At 45.0% G+C, this 26,900-nt stretch overlaps 1 protein-coding gene across 4 annotated transcripts in view; it reads right to left on the bottom strand.

The window, feature by feature from the left end:
* Positions 1–26,900, bottom strand: part of DIS3L2 (DIS3 like 3'-5' exoribonuclease 2) — a 348,656-nt gene that overhangs the window by 84,429 nt on the left and 237,327 nt on the right. For all 4 annotated transcript variants that reach the window (XM_043578169.1, XM_043578167.1, XM_043578168.1 and 1 more), the window contains 2 exons: positions 23,159–23,271; positions 11,762–11,869 (listed from right to left, as the gene is read on the bottom strand). In XM_043578169.1, the coding sequence (XP_043434104.1) occupies positions 11,762–11,869; positions 23,159–23,271 (221 nt within the window). The remainder of the gene's footprint in view (positions 1–11,761; positions 11,870–23,158; positions 23,272–26,900) is intronic.

The following is a 26,900-nucleotide window of genomic DNA, read 5'->3' as shown; positions in this document are numbered from 1 at the left end:
TCAGAATCTCTTTAGAAGCTATTGTCTCTCACCGGGAGCTGCTTGGGCAAGATTTCCACTTCAGGGTCTGAGGATAAAATACAAAACCCAACAAGGAGCTTATCATTAACCGAAGCCCCAAGTTACAGGATACTGTGCATGAGTCTCGGCCCCATGAACCTGCCGCAGACGTCCGCCCAGGAAGAGCACACCATTTTCTTTGTCAAGTTTCACAGGGTTCCCACAAGTAGCAGCTGGTGTGGCAGCGGCAGGTTGAGCGTCGAGAGCAGTGGGATAAGAGCCTGCGGAGGGGTCGTCATGGGGAAGCTGGCAGCACACCTTTCTCAGCGACAGCCCTGGAAAGCCCTCCTCAGCTCCCAGGAGACAGCTCAGGAGAGCTAAGAAGGCTGCCGTAGATAAAAGTGCCTCTCCAGGGGAACACCATTCCAGTTAAGCAGACTAAATAAACAAAAAGTGAAAACAGGTATGCGATTCACTTGAGGAAGTCGTTTTGAGCAAACATGACACTGTGCTGTATGGGAGGAGATGAAAAACTTAAGAATGGGCTCTGTTTACGAGGATGTTAAAATCTGGTAGGACAACGGATCTGTGCACAAATGGCTGTAAAGTGCAGGGGACAGGCACTGCAGGGGTGGAGAGATGGGGGAAAGGATTCTGAGGGAAGGTGGGGGCCCCCCCTGTCTGCTCACCTTCCCAGACTGTGTGGCAGGGGTCCCCACTCTTCACCCCCTCCAGGCTGGGCGTGCTGGTGGTCCCCTCCCCCTACTGAAGGCTAATCCCAGAGCTGAGGTTTGGGTCCTGAGCCTCCCGCCCCTTTGTGGGCTGGCTCCAAAAATCTGTTCCTTCTTTTCTCCTCTTCAACACCTCCTTTTCTATTCGCCTTCCCATACGGCCTATGAACGTATTCCAATACCTCTTATCTGTTTACCAAAAATAAAACAGGACAAACAAATCTCAAAGTAATTCTTACTTTTCTTTCACTACAGTGGTAATACACATTAATTGCAGAAAACTGAACAAAATACAGGTGGGAAATGGAGAACAAAAAAATCTTCCATAAGTGCACCATCAGGAGATGACTACCATTTCTATTTAGGATTGCTACTGGTAGAGATGTGGGGAAGGACATTCTAGGAAGAGGGGAAAGCACATGCAAAGTCTCAGGAGCATGGCAATTATTAGGCCAAGCAAAACCTTCGGTGGCAAGAGTAGGGGCTGAGGGGCCTGGAGGATGGACAGCAGACGGTCACAAAATGGGGGAAGATGGGGCGCCTGGGTGGCGCAGTCGGTTGAGCGTCCGACTTCAGCCAGGTCACGATCTCGTGGTCTGTGAGTTCGAGCCCCGCGTCAGGCTCTGGGCTGATGGCTCAGAGCCTGGAGCCTGTTTCCGATTCTGTGTCTCCCTCTCTCTCTGCCCCTCCCCCGTTCATGCTCTGTCTCTCTCTGTCCCAAAAATAAATAAACGTTGAAAAAAAATTAAAAAAAAAATGGGGGAAGAGCTGGTGGGGTCTTTGCATGTCATACTCTGGAGACTAGACTTCTCGGGGCGAGGGGTGGGGGCGGTAATCCTAACCTACGACCATGCTGTGGGAGGATGTTGAGCAACAGGGTAAAGGGACCAGATTCACCTTCTGGAAAGTCATGTAATAGCACTGGGGAAATAGAATGGAGAGCCATGAACAGTCTTCTCCCAACATCCCAGGGGAGGATGGCAAGGACTTGAGTGGGGGTGGTGACTACGGGAACAGAAGAGAGGACTGATTAGAGATGCTTTGCAAAGAGGGAGCTGTTAGCACTCAGAACTGATGTGACAGATGTAAAGCAAGCTAAAGACTGAGAGTGCGAGTGGCTCGGGGGGTGCCGATGCCATTAGAAGACCTAGACGACACTGGGCTGAAACCCAGGTTGGAATGGGCACGTGTTTTACTGCATGAAGAGAGGGGAATGGGCGAGGGAAGGCAGAGAGGGATTGTGACTCTCTGAAGCGGGGGGTGGACTTCAGCAGGTTCCCAGGGAGAATGGAAAGTCACCTGGGGGAATGGTGGATCTTGAAGGGAAGAGGAGTGGAAAGCTGGGGCCACGGGTAAAGGTTTGAAACAGCTGTATTAGTAGTAAATGAAAGGACTCCTAAGTAGCAGCCTGAACTGGTAGACAGCACGGTTCTCCCACAATGTCCAACGTTCATAAATGGGTGCATGAAGCAGGGCCTGGACAGATTTTCCTAGAACTACCGGGAATGGGCAGAGACCTGATGGATATTCTAGGATGGCAGTTAGGGAAGTCTGACCTCAAGTGAAGTTAGGTCACGGCAGCTGGGGTGGGGAGGTGCTACCTCGTGGAGAGGTCAGTTTGATGATAAAAGCAAAGTGAGCCAAGATGCTCACGTGAACAAAGACGGTCCAGGAACTGAGAAGAGACTCTAGTCCCGAGATGACTTTGTAGTCCATGCATTTCTAGCAGAGAAGACAGGGAGAAAATAACAGGGGAAAAAACTCCATTGTAAAGACTTCTAGATGTTATTCAGAATGAGAGACTGGAGAGTTTCTAAAAAGGAGAGACAAGACTTAATTTCTGACTTAGAAGGATCACTCTGACTGCGGTATAAAGAGAAGATGAAGTGGGGCAGCAGAAGCTGGGAGAAGAGTTAGGAGGCCACAGCCGTCCAGGTGGGGGATGGTTGCTTGGCCCCAGGTGGTGACAGTGCTCGCAGTGGTAAGGAAAGGGGCAGATTCTGGAGGTGGTTAGAAGGCTAAGCTGAGGTGATTTATTGGTAGACTGGATGTGAAGGGTGAGAGAAAGACCAAAGTCAATAATGACCTTATGGGTTTTGGCCTGCATAAATGGCTGAAATGAGGTTGCCACTGATTGAAGCTGAAATAAGCAACTTCAGGAGCACACTGTCACCTTCTAACTGAGCCAGACAGCACATGGCAGGGATGTTGTGGGAGATGCAATTGTGAGACCCTTCCTTTATTACTTTGACCTTTGACCCCGAGATTCTAAGGTCTAAGGACTCAGTAATCAAGTCCGATTCACTGCTTGTGACCTCTTTAAAGTGTAACGTTGGTGTTTTTACAAAGGTGACTTCAGATTGAGATGTCTCGATGAGTGCGGCACACAGGACACGGTCTCAGCTTTGCAGGGCCTTAATGCCAAGCAAGAGGGAAGGGCTGGAGGTAGGTGTTCAGGAGATAGCGAGGTCACTGATCTCACATGGTCAAAGTGGATTTCATGGTACCAGAATTGGATCTCACAAAGCACAAAGATGTAGCTGGGTTTGTTTTCCCTTATGACAGCATAAAATCACAAATGTCTAAATCAGAGAACAATGCTCTCACCACCAATATGTGAGAAGTAGGCCAAAAATGGACCCTTCAGCGTCTACCGATCTAAAAATCTGGGCATTGGCTCGGTGGAAGCATATACGACCACGATTTTCTAGTGGCCATTAAAAAACTCTAGTGAGCGTGTTAAGAAAGTTGGAATAGCGTTTCTATAGCCGATCATGCCTGCTCCAGAAAGCACGACATTGTGGTAGACGAAGGAAAAATGCGAAACTTTCTCCACTTGAGCTCCAGGTGAGACTGGCAGTCATACTGCAGTGGTTGTGGCATGATGCTGGTGGCCCTGCTCTGGCTCCTTCTAAGTCGAAGCCATCGCCTTCCAGAAACCACCACTCCACACAAACCTAGCCGCAGGCTTCGGCCGCTCTCCTCCTCATTCCCTCGGGTTCTTGATGCGGGGCTACCTCCCTCCTCAATGGCCTCCTCTGGTTCCCTGACCCTCCCACCTGCCTGCTCCATGCACCCGTCCCCCCCATCACCGATTAATTCAGGCCTTCCTTGCCAGGGTCTTGAATGTGCCCCATTCCTTGGACAGGAGTCTGGAATCTGACATCTCATTTCATGCATCTTGACTGTGAGTAAGAGACACTCATGCGAAACGACATCCCAGGACAACCAACCAACCAGGCCCACCCACCATGTGGTCTCCTGGTCTGCGTAGGGTATATCTAGTGGCTCTTGTGCCATGGCTGTCCCTACTCCAAATCTTTGCACTTCCTATCTGGCTTGGTTTGAAGGAGGCCCAGCATGCCCTCCTGGACCCCATGCCTACTTCACACCTGCTCTCCAGCCTTCACATGCCAGAAGGCTTGCTCACTAGACAATGCCTCCAACAGAAACCTTAAAGACCAATGCGCTTTTCAGAGGTTGCCTCTTTCGAGTGCTTCTTTTATGACTCTCATATTTTAGTAGCTCATTAGATCAGGCAGCTTTTTATTTCTTGGGTTTGATGCTGGCAGGCATAATTCAGATTCAAAGTTCTTTTCTGTTGACTCAGGTTAGTTTTCTTCTATGGGCTTTTATTTTCTATTTAAACTTCTGCAAAAATAAGCATTTATAAAAATATAAAACTAATACATGTTTTCAAAAAAACATTAGAAAATACAAAAAAGTAGAAAAAATTACTCATATCCTTAGTACCCAAATACAACCACTGTTGGCATCCTATTTTATTTCCTTCTGGTCTTTTTCCATTCATTTTTTTCCCCCTGTATGTTCCCACCCCCACCAAAATATGATTGCTGGCATACTGTCTTCACAATTCCTTCTTTGTATTTCAGATAATATTTGTTTCTTGACTCTTTTTTTTTACTATTTATTTATTTTTGAGAGAGAGAGAAACAGAGTGTGAGGGAGAGAGGGGCACAGACACACACACGTGCGCGCGCGCACACACACACACACACACACACACACACACAGATTCTGAAGCATGCTCCAGACTCTGAGCTGTGAGCACAGAGCCTGATGCGGGGCTTGAACTCACGAACCGTGAGATCATGACCTGAGCTGAAGTCGGCCGCCCCACCAACCGAGCCACCCAGTTGCCCTGTTTCTTGACTCTTAAAAAGGAACTGATTATCAGACATTTAGGAGTTGTAAAAACCAAACATAATGTGTGTAACTTGTTTTGCTTCTGGTTCTGACAGATTAGTTGGAGACAATCTGGGAAATGTAATTATGGACTGGGTTGTGGAGGACACCGAGGCATTAGTATTAATCGTAAGGTGTGCTAACAGCATCGTTATATATGAAAATGTCTAAAATTTTTAGTTATGTATCAAAATATGAGTGAAATGACATGATGTCTCTGGTTTGTTTTACAATACTTCAAAAAAAAAAGGTTGTCAGTAGTCGAATCTGGGAGATAGGGAGGGTGGGTTTATTATGCTATTTTCTTTACTTTCATGTCTATTTGAAATTTTTCAAAATAAAAATTGAAAAGTTAAAGTATCCATAGTTCAAGCAGACAAAGAGTGTTAAAGGCTTGTCAAAACCAGCAGCCCTCTGTCTCTTTCCTTCCTCTGCCCTTCCCCAGGGGTAACCACTTTCACCAATCTTAGCAGGTTATTTTGGTACTTACTTCTATATTTCTTTTTTTTTTAATTTTTTTTTCAACGTTTTTATTTATTTTTGGGACAGAGAGAGACAGAGCATGAACGGGGGAGGGGCAGAGAGAGAGGGAGACACAGAATCGGAAACAGGCTCCAGGCTCCGAGCCGTCAGCCCAGAGCCTGACACGGGGCTCGAACCCACAGACCGCGAGATCGTGACCTGGCTGAAGTCGGACGCTTAACCGACTGCGCCACCCAGGCGCCCCTATACTTACTTCTATATTTCTAAGTAGCCTGCCTGATCGCTGCTTCTTGATTTTTCAGTTTTAGGTGTTATTCAAAACTTTTTACTATAGAAGAAGAGAATTTAGTTTTTTGCCCACATGTGCTCCTTTCCCCCAACCAACCCCACAGAACCGCTCCAGGCCCTTGCCCTCCCAATGGTCACATCATCGCTGTCAGAATGAACTATTATGGTTATGTGCATGCTAAGTGTTACTTTTCTTTCCTACACGAATTTTTATTTTCACCAGAATTAATAGCTGCTTTGTTTTAATTTGCTTGGTTTTTCTGTATACCATGTATATTAATCTACCCCAAACTTCCCACCAACCGTCTAAAACAGTGGTTCTTAAAGTATGGTCTGTGGACTCCTGGGGGTGCCTGAGACCCTTGCAGGGACCCAGGAGGTCAGTGCTATTTTCATAACAATAAATCCTAAGGCATTATTTGACTTTTTCCTTGTGTTGACATTTACACTGGGAACAAAAGCACTGACGGCGGAAATTGCCGCTGCCGCTGCCGCTGCCTTGGCATGAATAAGGCAACGGCAACAAATGTATCCAGTGCCGGGATACTCTTGACCACCTCAGTCCCAGGAACAGAAAGTCTAGCTGGCTTAAGAATGTTTGAATGTTTTTGATGACGTGGGTAAGAATGTGCTTGATGACGCAGTAGCAGTTATTAGTCTTCTTACGGCTCAATCCTGGAGTCCTTGTTTTCTTCACAGAAAGCTGCATGCTGAATGAAGTATGCCGGTTGTCTGGAGGAAAAGCAGTTATGTAATTGAGCTGTAAGCTAAACCGATGGCTTTTTTTACGAAACGCCATTTTTACTCGAAGGAACAAATAATACTCAAACTATGGTTATTTGGGGCTTCAAGAAAAACAACTGATATTATTTATTGCCGATGATAAAATTTGAGCTTTCACAAAACTGAGAATTTTGGAAACCTTGTATCCGACACATGGTACATGTTTCCTATACTTAAAGACTTGTCTAATATCAGCAGTGATATTAACCAATGTGATTTTTTGATATCATAAAAGGAAATATGTTCACATGTAGAAGATCAGCATAAGGAGCCAATATGATCTAAACTTTCTGAATGCATGATAAAAAAAAAATCACTGCCTAGGTAAAAGGTCCATTTAGAGTATAAGACTGGGGCGCCTCAGTGGCTAAGTCGGTTAAGTGTCCAACTTTGGCTCAGATCCTGATCTCCTGGTTTGTGGGTTTGAGTCCCGCGTCGAGCTCTCTGCTATCACAGTGGAGCCTGCTTTGGATCCTCTGTCTCTGTCTCTCTGCCCCTCCCCGCCCTCTCAAAAATAAAACATTAAAAAAAATAAAATATAAGACAGATTTTAATGTAATCTAGTAAAAAAAAGTTGAAGTGATATTATTGTATCTATTGTATCAGTCTACTAGGGCTGCCATAACAACACACCCCAGTCTGGGTGTTGTTGATAATTGCTTTCTCACAGTTCTAGAGTTTGGGAAGGACAAGATCAAGGTGCCAGCCTATTTGGTTCATGGTGAGAGAGGCTCTCTTCCTGGCTTGAGGATGACCACCTTCTCACTGTGTCCTCACATGGCAGGGAGAAAGCGAGCTCTCTGGTCTCGCTTCTTACAAACACATTAATTCTATCAGATCAGGGCTCCACCCTTGTGACCTCATGTAACCTAAATTATCTCCTTACAGGCTCTACCTCCAGACACACACTAGGGCACTGGAGCGTCAACATATGGGTTTCAGTGGTACAGAATTTAGTCCTTAGCAGATACAGTTTCAGATTCTAGAATGGAACTAATTTTTAAGAAACTGTCAAATTCTGGTGTAATGCAGAGACGAATATCCATAATTACCTGAAAAAACTATTAAAATACCCCTTTTGGGGCACCTGAGTGGCTCAGTCAGTTAAGCGTCCAACTCTTCAGTTCAGGTCATGATCTCGAGGTTTGTAAGATTGAGCCTCTGAGCTGGGTGTGGAACCCGCTTAGGATTCTCTCTCCCTCTCTCTCTGCCCCTTTCCTGGGTGCGTTCTCTCTCTCAAAAATAATATACATAAATAAATAAACACACCTTTATTTTCCAACTACGTATCTGTTTGAAGCTGGATTTTCTTCACTTACATAATTCAACCAAAATAACTTACCCTAACAGATTGAATATAGACGTATATATGAGAAGCTGGTTTAATGTCTTCCTTAATACAGTTGTGAAAAAGATTTAGGAAAATATAAAACTCTCCTAATTTTTAGAAGACATAGTTACTTTTCATGGCTTATTATTACTTTAAATAAATATTTAAAATTTCTAGCAGTTCTAATTTTTAATAGGTAATCTACATGAACATAAACATTTTGAGGTCATTGAAGATTTTTTTAGTGTAACAAGTCCTCAGACCAAAAAATTCTATAAGTGCTGGTCTAAATCATCTCTCAAAAAATTCAGATATATAGATGTTTTAACTATTTCATTTTCTTGAAGACATCTCTCTTCGAGCCTTCTGGGCTGCTACAGTCTGTCTGGCTATCTTCTATACTCTTGTAGAGTTGTTGCCCTAGGGACTTCTTCACCATCATCTACAGAAAATTACGACTGTAGGTCAAATCCAGCCTGTCATCTTTTTTTAAGTAGAGTTTTACTGGAATATAGCCACGCTCTTTCACTTACATATTGTCTACTTTTGTGCTACAATGGCACAAAGGTAGAGTTGAGTGGTTGTGACAGAGACCGAGTGGCCTAAAAACTGAAAAGAAAAAAAAAAAGTATTATCCTGTCCTTGACAGAAAAAGTTCCCCAACCTGTGATCTAGGTGATTCTTTCACTGCTTTCCTGGGTTGGTTTATTTGCTCCCTGAATCCTAGGTCTTCCTCCTTCCTGATTTACTCTTTCATTCTGGTGAAGCACATCTTCTGGTAGCTTCCTGAGAAAGGATATATGAAAGGTACATTTTTTTGAGGACTTGCATATCTGAAAATGTCCTTTCCTTTCCTTTTTAAAATTTTTTAATGCTTATTTATTTTTGAAAGAGAGAGAGACAGAGAGAGAAAATGCGCACTTGAGCCTGAGCGGGGGAGGGGCAGTGAGAGGGAGACAGAGGATCTGAATGAAGCGGGCTCTACGCTGGCAGCAGAGAGTTCGAAGTGGGGCTCGAACTCATGAAAGGTGAGATCATGACCTAAGTCAAGGTTGGACTCTCAACTGACTAAGCCACCCAAGTGCCCTGAAAATGTCCTTTCCGATTCACACATTTTATTGATAGCTTCGCTGGGTACAGAATTTTAGCATTAAAATCATAGTCTTTCAGGTTTAGAAAGTGTTGTTTCATTGCCATCTAGCTTCTAGGGTTATAACAGAATAGTCTTGTTATTCTGAGTTCTGAACGACTGTATGTGACTTTTTTTTTTTCCTTCTTAGAAGCCAACAGGATCTTTCCTTTGTCCCTGGTGTTCTGAGATTTTATGATGATATGGTCTGGAGATGATGTGTATCCACCATGGTGCTGGGCACTGGGTTCTTTCAATCTGTAAAGTCAAATCCTGCAGGAAAGGGGCACTTTATTGAGTTATTTTGTTGATCATTTCTTCTCCCTTTTTTGATTGTTCTCAATTTCTGGAATATTCATTGAAAAAATACTGGATATCCTGGACTAGTCCTCTAATTTTCTTATTTGTTCTATCTCTTTCTGGGACAACTCCTCAACTCTATCTGCCAACCAGAATTTTTTTTTAAAAAGAAGCCAGTTTTTCTGAGTGCTAGTCCAGGGCCCTGTTCCACACACTCTGCTACCTTCTTTTTTTTTTTTTTTTTTATATATGTATATATTTTTTTCCAATGTTTTTTAAATTTATTTTTGGGACAGAGAGAGACAGAGCATGAATGGGGGAGGGGCAGAGAGAGAGGGAGACACAGAATCGGAAACAGGCTCCAGGCTCCGAGCCATCAGCCCAGAGCCTGACGCGGGGCTCGAACTCACGGACCGCAAGATCGTGACCTGGCTGAAGTTGGACGCTTAACCGACTGCGCCACCCAGGCGCCCCTGCCAACCAGAATTTTGAGTTGCCTTTATTTCTTCTATCATGTTTTAAATTTCCATGAGCTCTTTCTCCCTGCTCCTGTTTCTTGTTTTAAAGTATCTAGATCTTATAATTTCTTTAAAAAATTCTCTAGAGATATAAATGATAATTTCTTTTCCCTGTACAGTCTGTTTTGTCCTAGTTGCTTTTTTCTGTTTGTTTGCTTTGGTTTTTCTATTTCATGGTAGTGGCTTTAGTTTTAGTTGTCTCTCTCTCTCTTTTAAGTAAGCTGTATGCCCAGAGTGAAGCTTGAACACATGACCCCAAGATATAGAGTCGCACGCTCCACTGACTCAGCCAGCCAGGTGCCCCTTGGATGTCTCTTCATATGTGGAAGTGAAATCCTGAAATGCTGATTTTTAGTGAAATCCTAAAGAGCTCTGCTCGCGTTGAAGGAACTTGCTGCCTCTAAGATTCCCTACAGGGAGAGGAGCTGGGCTGTTGGTTGGGGAGTGCCTGAGGCGATGATCCTTAACTCTTCACACTCTGATTCCTCAAGAAAAGTTTCTCATCTCCGGACTCAAGAGTATAAGCCTTAGTGACCAGAATTCTGCATTTAGCTGGAAAAGAAAGCTGGGACTTTTAACATTTAGGAGGCTAGCACTCAATCAACCTCTCCCAAACGACCATTACCATTAAGTGTGTTTGGTGTCCCCCTGTTCAGACATCCTTAACTTCATCCTGTCCAGAGAATAAATTTCTGTTCTTCTTCCAAGTTACGGGAGGGGCAATCTTTCTAAATGAACTGTCAACCAATACGGTTAGTTTCCTCTTCACCCACCTCTCTTCCACTTTGTGCAGTTACCTGGTGCCATCAATTTCTGAATTTCTTTAGGGTTCGGCTATGCAAAATTGAGTTGTTTCTTGGCCTTCTCGATTGTTGGCTCAGGATTCAGCTTTCTCAGGACTGCTAAGTCAGTGACCACTCATCCATCTGCTTCCCAGTTCCAAAATTTTGTTGCTGTTGTCTGCTCTCCCATTCTCTTTGTCCTTGTGGGTTTATGCCTTTAAAAAAAAATCTCTTCGCTGTTGTTTTAGTGAGGTTTTGGGAGGGAATGAAAGTAAATGTGGGTATTTGATTCTCCATCTTTATTTGGAGCCTCTTTGTAATTAAATATCTTCTTTTTACTTCCATTGAATATTACAGCATAAACATTTCCTATGCTCTTACATGGTCCCTGCAACAGCTCTAGTAACTGCATAACATCCCACTGAATCGGTGCTGTATGTTACTTAATCATTACCTTATTTTTGGATGTTTAGGGTTGCTTCTGTCTGTGGGGAGAAGACTAGTTTTTCCTAGAGTTATCTTCCGTTTAGCTGTCTCATTTATCCCCCACCTTTAGGGAGTGCCTGCTGACGTTCTTCTCCTTTCTGTGCGTGGTCTGTAGTTTCATCACCTTGGGCCCTGATTATGGCATTGCTCTGTGCCAATTTAATTCATCTTCCAACTAGCAGGTCACCTGCACAAAGATGTGGCACTAATCTTTCCAAAATGTCACCTTTCTCATGACCCTTCAGAGGAACCCTAACAACCCAGAATTCATTTGCGACTGCCATTTGAGGGTCCCCACAGGTTGACTCCGTGCCACCTCCCCAAGCTCACAACCCTTTCCCCGCAGTGTCCTCCTTCAGACAGGGCCCGTTCTCCTAACTGTAGCTCTTTCTGCCCCTTCTGCCCCTTCTGCCCCTGCCGGTCCACATTCGGCTTTACATCTCAGCTCCTGCCCTAGGCCTCCCCAGTGACTTTGTTTACACAATTCCTTCTTCCGTTTGATAAAAGATAAGAAAGAAACAACCTATTTCCAATTGCTCACGGTCAGTCTGGCCTTCTAAATGGACTGACAGCTCTTCAGAGGCAGGGGGCTCTCCTCTGTTCTCTATGGCGACCGCCCGTACAGGGCCCTTCTACCACCGTGGGACTCCAGCTCGGCACCAGGCACAAAGTGGGCGATTAACAGGGACTCACTGAATGAACTGCTCACGCGTGTAAGCTGTTACCTTGCCCTCCGGGGTGAGTGTCCAGATCACAGAGAAGGTCAGCTTGTCTGTCATGGGGTGGAGGCTGCACAGCTCCTCACACAGCAGCCTGGGAAGCATGGGGACAACCTGCAAGCAAAGAACAGGCCCATGAGCACATTGCTCTCTCATCTGCAGGAGTTGACCAGACTTGGGAGCCACCCAGAGGACAGAGTTGTTGTTGTTTTTTAATTTTTAACGTTTATTTATATTTGAGAGAGAGAGAGAGAGAGAGAGAGAGAGAGAGAGAGAAAGAGAGAGAGGGAGGGAAGGGCAGAGAGAGAGGGAGACACAGAATGGGAAGCAGGTTCCAGGCTCTGAGCTGTCAGCACAGAGCCCGACGCGGGGCTTGAACCCACCAACCGTGAGATCATGACCTGAACTGAAGTCGGTCGCTCAACCTGACTGAGCCACCCAGGTGCCCCTAGAGGACAGAGTTTTGATGAAGAGCTTGAGCTTCCAGAGCAAACTGAAGATGGAGGCAGCACTGTCCCCTGAAGGCCACAGAAAGACCATGCCACCTGGCACATTTGCGAAGAGCCTCCAGAGAAATGGGAATGTGAACTGGAGAGGTGAGAAGAATTGGTAATGGGGAAACACGATATTACAGCAATGAAAAATAATTACATTTTACTATACGCTAAAACTGAAACTCTAGAGTCAAGAATGAGTTGGACTTTTTGGATATAATCTTCCAGTTGAACTCTATACTTAAGAACCCAAGGTCTTACACTTAAGTCTTTAATTCAAGTTGTTTTTTTTTTTAAGTTTATTTATTTATTTATGAGAGAGGGAGAGAGGGAGAGACAGAGAATGAATGAATATGAGCATGCACACACGAGCAGGGGAGGGGCAGAGAGACGGCGAGACAGGGAATCCCAAGCAGACTTCACGCTGTCAGCGCAGAGTCTGATGTGGGGCTCAAATTCACGAACCGTGAGATCATGACCCGAGTTGAAACTGGGAGTTGGGATGCTTAACTGAGAGCCACCGGGTGCTCCTAATTCAAGTTAGTTTTTGTGTGCAGTGTAAGATGGGTGTCCAGTGTCATTCTTTGCATGTGGCTGTCAGTTTTCTCAGCACCATGTATTGAAGAGACGGTCTTTCCCCCCTTGTATGCTCTTGGCACCTTTGTCAAAGACTAGTTGGCCACATGTACATGGGTTTATTTCCAAGCTGTCTGTTCTGTTCTACTGATCCATGTGTCTGTTTTTATACTAGTACCCTGCTGTTTTGGTTATTGTAGCTTCGTAACATAGTTTGAAATGAGAAGTGTGATGCCTGTGGTTTTGTTTTCTGCCTCAAGATAGCTTTAGCTACTCATAGTCCTTTGTGGTCCTGTATTAATTTTAGGATAGATTTTCTATTTTTGTGAAAACTGCTACTGGAATTTTGATAGAGATTACACTGAATCTGTATATAACTTTGGGGAGTATGAGCATTTTAACAATATTAATTCTTCCAATCCAAGAACACAGGATGCCTGTCTTTACACTTATTTGTGCCTTTATCAATTTCTTTCATGGACGTCTTACAGTTTTCAGTGTACACAACTTTTACCTCCTGGTTAAATGCATTCCTAAGTATTTTATTGTTTTTCATGCTGTTGTAAGTGGGACTGGTAAATTATCTCACATCTGTTAGGATGGCTATTACCAAAAAGACAAGAAATAACAGAGGGTGGTGAGGATGTGGAGAGAAGAGAACACTCATACATTATTGAGGGGGGATCTAAATTGGTAGAGCCATAGCGGAAAACAGTATAGAGGTCCCTCGAAACATTAAAAACAGAGTTACCATTTGATCCAGTAACCCCACTTCCTGGTATATACCCCAAGGAAATGGAATCAGTCCTTTGAAGAGATATCTGTGTTCTCATGCTCACGGCAGCATTATTCACAACCGTAAGACATGGCAACAACCCAAGTGTCTGTTGACAGATGAAGGGATAAAGACAATGTGTACATGCACATAAACTATGGCATATTATTATCCATAAAAAAAGAAGGAACTCCTGCCAGTTGTGACAGCATGAATGAGCCTGGGAGGGCACTATACTCAGTGAAATAAGCCAGACAGGATCTCAAATACCGTATGGTATCATTTACATGGCAGTGGCTGGGGGGCTGGGGGGCGAAAAATGGGGAGATAGAGATCAAATGGCACGTACTTTCGGTTACGCGATGAGTAAGTTCTGAGGATCTTAAGGTACAGCATGGTGACTACGGTTAATGGCAGGATGCGGTACACTTGAAGTTTGCTGACAGTAAACCTGAAGCATTCTCACCCCACGCACACAAGACCTAACCGTGAGAGGCAGTGCATGTATTCCTTAACTTCATCTTGGCAATCGTTTCACACTTTCAAAATACACAGTTGTGTTTATCAATGATTTGCCAAAAAATCTGGGAACAATAAAAGAACCCAAGGGCTGAGTGTAAACTCATGACGGGGTTTCACCAAAATAAAATTGCAGAACCGGTGCTTTCGTGATTGAAAGTAATATCGCAGCTGACCAGACCACATGTCGGAACATCAGCAGGGATACTCCAACAAAGTATCACAGGTTTCCTAGGAGAATGCTAGGATCAACTGATCACTCATTTTGCAGTTCTTTAAGCCCAAATGATTTCTTCCCTTTATTGATCTTTCTAGTCCATAATAAACTGATCCAGTGGTATACCTTCTTTAATTAAAAAAAAAAATTCTCTTCAACTTACTTTAAAATGATGACTTCACAGCTGTCCCAGAATGCTACTTGTTTTCTCTAAAGTTCCAAAGATGAACACAGTATCTCTACCTGGATCTCGCTCTCTCCTCCCTTTAATCTATTCCTTCTTCCGCACCTTTCTTGATTACCATCCACTCCCCTCCCAAACTAAACCAGCCACAGTAGCAGCCCTTTTTCAACACTCCCCGTGGTTTCTTACTCTGTGAGGTGACTGTACCTGTACCCTGTTTCAATACAGTAAATAACCTTTGGTATGGAAATGTAAATTCTAGAACTCATGGCCCACACCAGTAACAAATAATTAATAATTGTATGGCATTACCTGGCATTATTCTGAAGGATGCGGTATTTTTTTTAAACACCTGTGTAAAATCTAATGACCACCCGAAAACTTTTGGTAACAGCTTTTTGTAAGACAATCATTTTTGATGTTTTTCTTTTCCTTGCCGTTGCTTTTATACCATCTGTTCAGATGACACTACATTTTCTTTAACTTATTTAATGAGTGTTAAAATATGATCTACATATTTAACATTGTCTTTCAGGTATCCGGTGTTTTACAAGATAATACATCTTTACCTGCATACACGTAAGGTGCAAAATGGAGAAAGTCTCAAGACCACACTGTCTTGGGACGAGATTGTAAAGATTTCCCATCATTTCAGGTTTTGGATTCTGCTATGGATGGAACTGTCCCCCCACCCCCGCAAATTCCTATGGGGAAGCCCTAGCCCTCAATGTCCCCGCACTGGAGGCAGGGTCTTGAGGTAATTAAGGTTAAATGAAGTCACAGGGTGGGGCTCTGATCCGTTAGAGAGAGGTAACTCTCCTCTCCCTGCCCTGCAGCGACACAGAAAAAAGGCCCTGTGAGGACACAGCCATCTACAAGCCAGAAGAGTCCTCACTATGAACCGAACTGGCTGGGACCCTCATCTAGGACTTCTACTCCCCAGAACTGTGAAAACATAAATGTCTGTTGTTTGAGCCACCTATAGTATGTATTATGACAGCCCAAGCTAAGATAGACTAAATCAAATTTGTTGTGTGTGAATTCTGGGATTCTTCTCTGCCCTGCATTATCTGATAATTATACCAATTGTATTTCAGTAGTAGGCTGTTCTCCCGGCATGCCTGGCATGCTCGTAGCCCAGGGCTTAATACCTCTTTACATATAGTAGTGTTTCTTTCAAGTGTTCAAGGCACTATCTTATTTTGAATCACAAAGCTGAGCACATGCGAACATAATGCAATTCCTGACTTTGTGTTTGTCAAAAGAAAAGTCACTACAATTAAATACAATGTGGTATCCTGGAGTGAACCCAAAAGAAGACATTGGTGGAAAAGCTGGTAAAATCCAAATAAAGTATGGAGTTTAGTTAATAGTAATTTCCCAGTGTCAGCTTGTTAGTTATGACAAATGTCCTAGGGTAATATAAGATGTTAACACTGGGGGAACTGGGAAGTAGGACCTCTTTGTACTGTCTTCGCAACTTTTCTGTTATGGCTAAAATGAGTCTAAAATAAAAGCTTATTAAGAAAAAGCCACTGCTTTCTTGAGTTGATCTCATAAGTCTTACACATTTAAGTATGAAAGAAATTTAAGCTAATGAAATACAACCTGATCTGTTCTTACATATTAGAGTTTAAGGTTATGTTTTATTTGCAGAAAAGGCCTTTATCACTCACACACACACACACACACACACACACACACACACACACACGTCTAAAGATCAGTAAACAGCAGAGTAAAGTCCATACTCATCAGGAGCACAGCGCAGTTAAAAGAGTAAAGAATTGGGGCGCCTGGGTGGCGCAGTCGGTTAGGCGTCCGACTTCAGCCAGGTCACGATCTCGCGGTCCGTGAGTTCGAGCCCCGCGTCGGGCTCTGGGCTGATGGCTCGGAGCCTGGAGCCTGTTTCCGGTTCTGTGTCTCCCTCTCTCTCTGCCCCTCCCCTGTTCATGCTCTGTCTCTCTCTGTCCCAAAAATAAATAAACGTTGAAAAAAAAAAAGAGTAAAGAATTTGAGGCCCCACAGACTTGAAGTCTAATCCTGGGCCCACCACCTCCTGTACACCCTGGGCAAACTAGTGGAATTCTGAGCCTTGGCTTCCTTACTGGCAAAACAATACTTAAGATGCTCAATACAAGTCCGCTCACTGGCCATCCCGTGGCGGCCCACCAGGTCCTTCGGTCACCCGGCGAGGCCTTCCCCTTCAGCAGGGCCACTCACCGCACACCCTTCACCTGCCAGGCCTGCTCACCGTTCTAGGTCTTGCCAAGATTGTTCTCTCTGGGACATCTTTCTGGATGTTTTACATCTGGCCAACTTTTGCACATCCTCGAAGATTCGGCTCATCATCATCCCTCAAAGGCATATCCAGATTCCCCCAAGGGAGGATGTATGGTGTTTCGTATACTTCCCGTCCCCCCTCCCTGCAGCTCTTTCGAAAAGGATCTGAGGCCGTCCTAAGCAGCCACTTATTCCACTCTCCCAGCTCTCTTGTGACACTTCTGTAGCTCTTCACACATCCTCGTTACTTCTTTCCATGCCTCTCCTTCCCACCGCACCCTGGAATCTTCAGGAATGAGCACCAGCTCTTGTGCCCGTCTATCTCGTACCTGACACACAGCGGGCACCTTGTCTGCAAATGACTGACTTCTGCCCAGGGAATGAATCACTTATTCTTTCCGTGTTTACTGTTTATTGCATCACGTTAAACATTTTATGAAATCCATGGTGGACTTCTATTTAAACAACCTGACACAAGAATTTCATAGACAGCTAGCATTTTAAGTAGAAGACAAACTGTTTTGACTGTCCTCTCCTAGACACTACTGGCACACCCAGTGGCCGCCCAGGTTAGAAACACTGCTTCGTATCTTTTTTTCTTATACAGAGGACAACATTTTAATATTCAAATGCCAAAGAACCTAAGTGCTCATGAAGAAGCTAAACTTGAAAACGTTTTCAGGTAGTGTAATTATCTTTAGTTTTTAAAGGGCATTCCTTTTAATAAACTTTCACCAGATGGTGGGGCAGAATTCAGACGGTATTCTGAGAGAAGTCATTATGCCCATGCAGTTTTGCAAATAGATGGTTATTTCTCTTTCAAAGAAGAGAAGGGATGAAGGGATGAAGAAGATATTACAATCACATCCGTGGTTTGGCACGTCGTGGCCTCTCATAAATCGGGGGCACTGGCCCCGATTTCTGCCGGGGGCACTGGCAATGCGCTCCATGACCCCGTGACACACGTGTCAGGTGCGCACAGCACAGCAGGGATCCCCGTGGGAGGAGGACCAGAGACACAGGCAGCCCCTCTCAATAAGCTGCTTCCTCGAATACAAGTCCTGCTGTTTCAGGGGAGCCCCACCTGGACCAGAGTCTGTGGTCTACGCATGCTCGTCGGCTCTGTGACATCTGCACACAGCGCCTGGACAACCTCCCAGGCAGGGGTGGTGAGTGCAGGACACATCGAACAAGAGGAAAAGAGAAGAAAGGTCCCTCCGGAGGGTGAGAAACTGCTGGCTGTCACAGCATCATGCAACCACTTACGCATCAGGGGGATGCTGTTGCTATGACTATGTTTCCTATCTCTGTTAAGAGCAGCAGCACCCTGCTACCAGTTAAACACGCAAGCAAACAACAACAAAACCACACACACACACACACACACACACACACACAGAACACCATTGGGTGTTATCTTGTGATTTCTCCACTCTCCTCCGCCTGCTACAACCAATCAGTTCCCAGAATCTGTAGGTTTTACGTCTAAATCTCTCTCAAATGAGTCTTCTCTCCTCTCCGTCTTCCACTGTTCAAGTGTGGCCACGTTCATCTCTCTTGGATTATACCCGAATAGTCTTCTAAACCGGCAGCAGAGTTCTGGAGTGGAAATTATTCTGGGTAAGGTTTCCTTATTATTCTCCATACTTCTGCATCTCCTTACTCTACTCCACCCAATGGTAATCTGCAAACCCATTTACAGCAGGACACATGGCCTTTACCTTTCCAATAGCTGATGAATTGAATTTGACAGTCTGATTTTTTTGCTTGTCCTGCTAACGAGGGAGGGCCCAAACACCTGCAACGGGGCGGAGAGGTGTCCAGTAAAGCCTGAACCCTCCGTCTCTGTGTTCAGTGGCCAAGGGTCAACGGAGGCCAAAAGCTCTCAAAGAGAAGCTGGCAGAGGGCCTCCATCTCAGAGGAGAAATCAGAGACATCATGGGGAAGCCAACTTCCCGGGTACCCAGTCCCACCCCTTGCTGTGTGATACGGATTCTTGGATGGGAGGGGAAGCAGCCAGGGGCTCCTTGCTCAGGATGTCCATTTTGGCACCAGGCCGAAGACACCTATTGCTCTAGTTCTCCTGGAGTCCAGCTGGACACCAGCATGTTGGTCAACTCTCCTAAAATTCTATGAGCAAAACTCCCCGCCTACTTTGGGGTGGTTCCTCAAAGCCTCAAGGGGCCACAGCTGAGGGAAAGGGCTCTGGTCCTGATAACAATTTTCCTCCCTCTGGCCTCACTGTTCTTCAACCACATGGTTGCCAAGGTGACTTTCTCCCTGAAATAAAGGAGACCACGTCCCTTCCCTACTTGCCCTCAAGATGAAGTCCACACTCCTCAGCTTGCCACTCCAGGCCTCTCTTTGTAACTTCAGCTTTTGGCTCCTGCAATTTCTACTCCAGAAATTCCAAACTGCTTTGTTCCTCGTTGAGCCACTGCCTGGAATGCCCTCTCTCCCCACGTGTCTACCTCGAAATTTTTGACTTAAAATTTGAAACGCTGCTCAAAACTCGATTTTGTCGTGAGGCGTCTTGGCTCTTTTGGAAGCTCCTCTCCTACCACCAGCCCGGGCAGGTACGACTTCTCTGTCCTCCCTAGTGCTCCCCACCTCCCAGACTACTTCCGTAACCGCAGGGGGCCCGGTGTACTGTAAGTGCTCGTTACGTGCCCACCTCCTCTGACTTCCCCAGGGCAGGACCAGCATCTCCCTCATCTTTACACACCTGCCACCTGGCACACAGCCGGGCCTCAACAAATACGAACTGGATGAAGATCGACAGCCCTTCAGGCATTGGAGAAGGAAAGGGACTTAAAGGGTTCTAAGTCTCCGTAAGCATGCTTCGGGCCAGCATTAACGTTGAATCAGGGCAGAGTTTAAAAGCTGTCATGGAAAAAAAGGGACATGGTGACAGGACACTGACTTTCTAAGCATTCTGGACTAGGGCTTGGGAGACTTGAGAGAAACTGATCATTTGGGTAAATACGCCATTGCCCAAGGCAGCTGGGTGGGGGTACCATCCAGACTATAAAATCTTATATTAGCCTCAGAGAGCAGAAACATCTGCTAAAGCCACAGCGGGCAGGCTGGCCAAGTTCAGCAACGGGTTAGCCAGGACAGCCCTGTGACCAACGGAAAGGGCCACAGAGGGGAAGAATCAATCATCCATGCAAAGAGGAACAGGAGGGACTAGCAGCAGCAGGGGGGCTACTGAAGCTCAAGGGAGCCAGATGTCAGCGACCCAGCCGGGAAGGGGCAAGCGGGGGTGGGGGGGTCTCCTGCCCCTTCCAGCCCGGGTCTCCGCTGGCTCCCAAACTCCCTCACACCCTCGAGAGCCCATTGGCTGCCGGAGCCTGGGAACTTAGGGAGTTTTTCTCCTCTTCTCTGAGGACTTCAAGGTTTTAGCAGGAAGGTACAGCTGGCCCCCCACTCACACACTGCAACAACCTAAAGGGAATTGATATCTGCCAGCCAACATCTCTGTTGAAAGAGTTTCCTTTTTCATATCAACACTTCCACGAACTCCGAATCTGATCAACTCTGCTGCGCAGTTTGACATTAACAAAACATCAACACTCTGACAACCTGCTGGGGTCAGAGAGGAACATCTTAAAACTCTTTGGACTCCACGTTAAGACAGGCTTCCAGCCCCAATCTTTGATCTCTATTATAAAGCAGCACCAATAAAATAGCGTAGAGATTTATGGGCAAGCTTTCATTTGAGCTGTTTCACACCTAAAATAACACGACTGCTCCGGCCAACGGGCAGACAATTCAGGTTTAGGTTTCAACTGTTTAGGGTTTCTTTTACTTTTAAAACTTAATTCACTTATTTTTAAAAATCACCTTACATTTTACAGTTTCATTGTAATTCCCGCTCAGGGAAGACAGCCAGGAGACATTTACTGGGTAGATGTCACGTCCTTCTGAGGAGGACAGGCCTAAAGTTAGATGGTTGGTCCCCTAATGGGCAGATACCTGATTTTTGTCAAAAAGAAAGAGTGTGTCTTTTCATGGGACTTAAATGGACACTATTCCAATTGATCTGTTCTCCTGAGTATGCCCTGTTGGTCATGAGAGTAACCAAATACTTAACACTGTGAATAAAATCCCAACAAAAAGGATTTCATTTTAAAGACAGTAAAATGCTATTTGGACCCAATATCTGTTTTACTGTATATTCCTAATCTATGCAATAATTCCCCAAATCAAGCTTGGCCTGTAATTCTGATGTCAGTTACTCATAAGCCAGTAGCCCTGAATGAAAAGAAATCAGTGCCACATTCCCTATAGATGGGAAATCGCCCGGCCCCCTCCCCCAACCTACACCCTCCTTCCCTCATCTGATGAAGTTGGGAGAAATTCTGCCAAATGAGAAAGCAGAGAATCTGGAGGAAGAGGAAAGCAGCGCATCCAGCTTTTAAGAAGACCTTTATAGGCAAAGTGAAGTGAAAACAGTAGAAAAGTTCCTGGACACAGTCCTTCAAGAAACAAAAATGAGTAGGAAGAAAGGTCAGAGTCGTGGTTCAAAGGAATCAGAATGCACAGCTGCTGTCCAAGGTTGTGGGCAGGCGCTGCTCGCTCCCGCCAAGCTGCGGGCTGCTCAGGGGCACACCGGCCCTTCCTCCACTCAGCTCCCCGCTTTGAGAGCTCAACAGCAGAGCCCCAACACTGCAGTCCCAAAGACAAATTCTAGAACTGTGACAATCACAAAACCAAAGTAAAGAGAATAGGAAAGGAAATGTGCTTAGTTATTTAACCCAATTTTATTTTTCCATTTTTGGTTTTGGAAACATAATTCCTGGTTATAAAAGGAGAATGCAACAGCTAGATAAGAGAAAGCCACGTGCTTGGACAAAGAACTTCTAACTGCGGCTAGAATTCCTAAATATGTGAATCTGAAGAACAGAGTTAAACTTGTCTGCGTGGAGAGAACAATTCACATCATTCACTTTATGTGGTCTTCAAAGTCTAAGCGATTGCTACTTCTGTTTCTCTTCCCATCATAACATTATAGTTTGTAGATACAAGGGGTTCTGGAGTCTTATCTCCCTTTCCCTAAGAGGCCTTGGGCCGGATTTGGCCCACTGCACTTTTAGGTGGGAGGTATGGATGGGATGTCTCCAACCTGAGGTTACATTAAGTGTAAACAATGTACAAATATCAGAGCTGGGTTCTCAGGAGGGCCAAGCTGTGAGCGAGGGACCTGGCTTTTGATGTTGTTCCTTTGTTTGAGTAGGCCGGATACCTACACTAGAAGGAGCCAGAGTGGAGAGAAAGTCATCCCCACAAAAGCTTCAAAATGAAAACACTTTTATTTAGGTATGATACACACACACACACACGCACAAGTGCACAAGTCAGAAAACGTAAGTGTGCATTTTCACGAACTGAAAGCTCACGTAATCAGCACCCAGATCAGGAATCATTAGCTGTCCCCCCGCTACTCGGGCCCTCTTTTCTCAAGCGTGACCACTATTCTGACTTGTGTTCACTCTGCCCGTCTTTGAACTTTATACACATGGACTCACATGCTGCATACTCTTGTGCCTGGTTTCGTTCACCAGGCTTCTCTGTGGTTGTCAATCTAGAGTCCTACCGTGCGACTATACCAAAATTTCCTTGTTCGCTCTAGAGTTGATGGGTACTGAATAGTTCCTGGGTTTTTGTTTGTTTGTTTGTTTTTTGGTGGTATCACACTGTTATTTTAATTACGTTTCCCTAATAACATATGATGAGGAGCATCTTCTCATATGCTTATTTGTGATCCGTATATCTTCTTCGATGAAATGTTTTTCCATCTCTGAGACTCCAGATTATCTTGTCAAGGGCAGGTCAGGGGATGAAACTTTCTCAAAAGGTGTTTTCATTCCTTTCTCCTGCTCTAGTGTGACAATGCCATAGACATTACCGAAATGAACGCATGTGGCTGGGTTAGAAAAAAAAAAAACTTCATAAAAACTGTGGCTCATATGGGCTGAGTGTGCACAGCCCTACTCTGGAACAAGAGTTTGAAGGCAGTTCCTTTTCCTCATTTCTTTCCGAACATGGGCACCTGTCTGAGTCACTTGGGAGGCAGGGCTGCTCTGAAACTTCAGATGTGCCCCCGTGTCCTGCCCTGGTATCTCTTCAGTTTGGTTCTTTTTGAATATAGAATGAAAACCTGCAACCACAGAGGGGAAGCACTTTTCCAAAGAAAACCTTTTCTTAAGACCTCACTGGATGTGAGAAAAGATGTTCAGACAAGATAGCTGTTCCTCATTTTTTTTTTTTTTTTAAGAAAAGAGAAACAAACAAAGGACGCAGACTAAATAGAACGTTTTTTTAATCCAAGAAACTGGAGACCGGTGCTTACCTTCTGAACCAAGTAGACACTCGTGGCTCTCTGAGCAGCTACTTTATCCAGAGGGGATCCCTCAGGAACAAAGTAACTGACGTCAGCAATGTGAACCCCCACTTCGAAGTTGCCTGTAAATGCAGAAGAAGGCTGATCAGTGGGGTACGGAAGGCGACAGCCATCCCTCCCAGGAATCCTTCCCAAGAATGCATGGCATTCTCTGAGGCCACGCGACTTGAGGTGCAGGCCCCCGTTTCCAGTCCTGCTGGGCAATCCGCTGCCCCCTGTGCTTTGCATGGTTACTTTCCTCACTGTTTAGTGAGATGGTGAGATTTTTATCCCCAGGAAGCAACATTAGCCATCTTCACGAGATGCTTCCCATTTCCAAAGGCCTCTTGTCTTTGTAAACATCAGCAGACTTGCAAAAGAAGACTCATTTTGGACAGTGAACAAACCCTTTCAGGCGACTGGAAGTGAGAGAATCCCCGAACTCTGGAGACTCTGCCTCTGACTTCTCGGCTCTTCCTGCTCATTCTGACCACAGCCTTTATGTGGAGATCTACACCTGGCCTTCCTGCCTCGATACGGCCTCTTCTCACCTAGCCCTGCACACCGCTGCCTAGAATCTTCTCGGCCATGGACCTGGTGATGCCACTCTTTAGCCTGTAAACCATGTCTTCACTTAGTCTCACCCCAGCCTGCCATGCCAGGCCTTCCAGCTTCCCCCTCCACATCTCTATTATGTGGCTGTCCTGGGAAACCTCTTTCCATTCCCAGAATATACCCTACCTCATCCCACTGAGATGTCTGCTTGGCTCATGTTTTTTCTTATGTTTGGGATCATCTCAACAGGATCTGCCTATCAAAACCCTCCTTACCTTCTAAGGATCAACTGAAAGAGAATCCCAGAACAAGAAGAGATTCTCTGCCCTCTGTTTCTTCTACCTGTTTCTTCTACCCGTCAAAGCACCTGATCCGTAGATGAAGATGATGACCATGCTCTTTCCTTCAGGGCACTCATCTTGCCAGATACCACAGCGCATCTTTATTGGCTTACATATTTACTGCCTTCCTCTCTCCCTATAGCGTAAGCTCCAGCAAGGCAGAACCTTCTGTGTAAATTTCACTGGCGTAGGGGCAATACCTAGAAGGATGCCTGACAAACCATAGGCATTCAATAAATACTTGTTGAGTGAACGAATCAATAATTGACTTATTTGCCTGTAGTCTTTTCCCTTCTGGTGAAAGACCTACTTTCTTCCCCTTTCAGAATTGCCCTTTCCCTTCCTGGTAGAGCTGGTTTTCAGCAGGCCCTGCCTTCCCTAACAGTTCTGCCAGAGAGATGGTCGGATGGCATAGGCTGGTGGGATTACAGCTAAAGTGGGGTTGAGGGAATGGTTAGGTTGTAAATTTAAGGTTTACTCTTGAACGTCCCGTAAAGCATCTCTCACATGTAGCATATGTGATTATACACACACACACACACACACACACACACACACACGTAGCATATGTGATTACACACACACACACGTATGCATATGAAAATGGGCAGCATGGACAGAATACAAAAGAAGCGTACGCATGCAAAGTAAGCGTGTAGTATGACGAGCGCATCATGGGCAGACAGAGGCACACTGATGATATCAACACAAAGATGAATTTGCATTAATTAATGAGAGAGAGAGAGAGGGCGAGATGGGGGGAGGGGCAAAGGGAGAGAGAGACTCTTAAACAGGCTATACGTTCAGCACGGAGCCCGATGTGGGGCTCCGTCTCATGAACCGTGAGAACCTTACCTGAGCTGAAATCAAGAGTTTGGACGCTCGGGGCGCCTGGGTGGCGCAGTCGGTTAAGTGTCCGACTTCAGCCAGGTCACGATCTCACGGTCCGTGAGTTCGAGCCCCACGTCAGGCTCTGGGCTGATGGCTCGGAGCCTGGAGCCTGTTTCCGATTCTGTGTCTCCCTCTCTCTCTGTCCCTCCCCCGTTCATGCTCTGTTTCTCTCTGTCCCAAAAATAAATAAACGTTGAAAAAAAATTTAAACAAAAAAAAAAAAAAAAAAAAAAAGAGTTTGGACGCTCAACTGGCTGAGCCACCCAGGAGCCCCTAATTTGATTAAATTTAAATATATGCATGATGTCATTCTACTATATCCTATCCTTGTTCATAGTAACTTCAGGAGAAAGGATCTCTCTCTGGGACCCCCGACACCAAGGAACATTGTAAGTCTGGAGCTGCCAAGGAAACATCTTTGCCACACAATCAGGCCAATATAGAAAATAATAGGTCTAGGAAAAAAAAGGGAGAATCATTATGACCTCATTTGAACTCCAGAATCCAGCTGAACTTGAAACTAGCCTACTTATGGACTTGGCAGTTCATGAATCAATCAGTTCCCTTTCAGTTATGACTCACAGGAAGAGTCCTGACTGATACCCAAGTTGACTCAGAAGAGCTTCCGAACACATCACTACCTGCTCCTCTGGTTGCCTAGACAATCAGTCCGAAAGTATCACACATTTTATCTGCACATTCTGGAGCTATTGATTATCCTCTTATTCCTTCCTCGCTGGAGGAGACCATTCTTCCTGTAGTTTTTTAAAATGGAAAATCGTTCAAGCATGGGGTGGTTGAAATAAGGGGTTCAGGGGAAGAACAGAATTTAAGGTTCCCCATTCCTCATCTGCCTCGCACTCAGGGACCACCCTCCTACAGGGCGTTTGTTGGGTCTTTCCGCCCATGCCTGTAGCATTAATACATGAGGGAAAACCTAAGTCCGTCTAAGAGATCCCGGCTGCTGTGGGATAATATAATAGACCTACTTCCCACAGAGGAGAGGGCTGTCTGGAAAGAGAAACCAGTGTGGCTCAGAGTTCAGCGGCCTCACTCTGAGAGCCACGCAGCTGTGCTGTTGGGTCACTGGGAGCAGGGACACCTGCCCTGTGATGATCGAGGAACTCAACCCTAAGAGAATGTGGCCAAGAGTCTCAGACAGCTCAGTTTCCAATTTTGATATTACAAGTATCTAAAACCAACACTTGGGGAAGGTAAAATAAAGTGTCTTCTTTTGAACTCAGAATTATAATATATTGGCCTAACAGGTAAATATTGACTAAAGGAAAAGAGAGGATTATTACATCATGATATAAGCCATAATTTTAAATTCGGTCTGTGTGTTGTTACTACACATGAACTTTCTGTCCTTAGTCAAAATTGACAAACTGACAAAGAGTTCATTACAGGAGATAAAACATGAAGGAGGCCAATCAAAACATATTTCAGAGGCTTAAATTTCACTCAGAATTCCCAGCAGAGCTTCTAAGACCAGCAAAGAGAAGCTCTCTTATTTTCTCCTTTGGACCTTTTTTGTGGAAACCCTAAGTAAATATTTTATTACATATATTTACATAATGTGAACTTGCAGAACTTTTGAGGTAGTGGCACTGCAGTTTTTATTCCATGAAAGAGAAAATATAAATCCAGAACATTCTGGATCATATGCTGCCAAACCATTTAGGATCAATTTGATGTTTTTTTAAGGAATACTGTCTTCCATAAAAAAGTATTCATCTTTTTAATAAAATTTTTTAATTGTTTTTTTAATGTTTATTTATTTTTGAGAGAGAGAGAGAGAGAGAGAGAGAGAGAGAGAGAGAGACAGAGAGCGAGTGGGGGAGGAACAGAGGGAGAGGGAGACACAGAATCCGAAGCAGGCTCCAGGCTCCGAGCTGTCAGCACAGAGCCCGACGCGGGGCTCG

This window comes from Prionailurus bengalensis, chromosome C1 (assembly GCF_016509475.1).
Source record: "Prionailurus bengalensis isolate Pbe53 chromosome C1, Fcat_Pben_1.1_paternal_pri, whole genome shotgun sequence".
Taxonomy (NCBI): Eukaryota; Metazoa; Chordata; class Mammalia; order Carnivora; family Felidae; genus Prionailurus; species Prionailurus bengalensis.
Note: the sequence above shows the minus strand (reverse complement) of the source record. Positions and strands in the feature narration are given on the sequence as shown.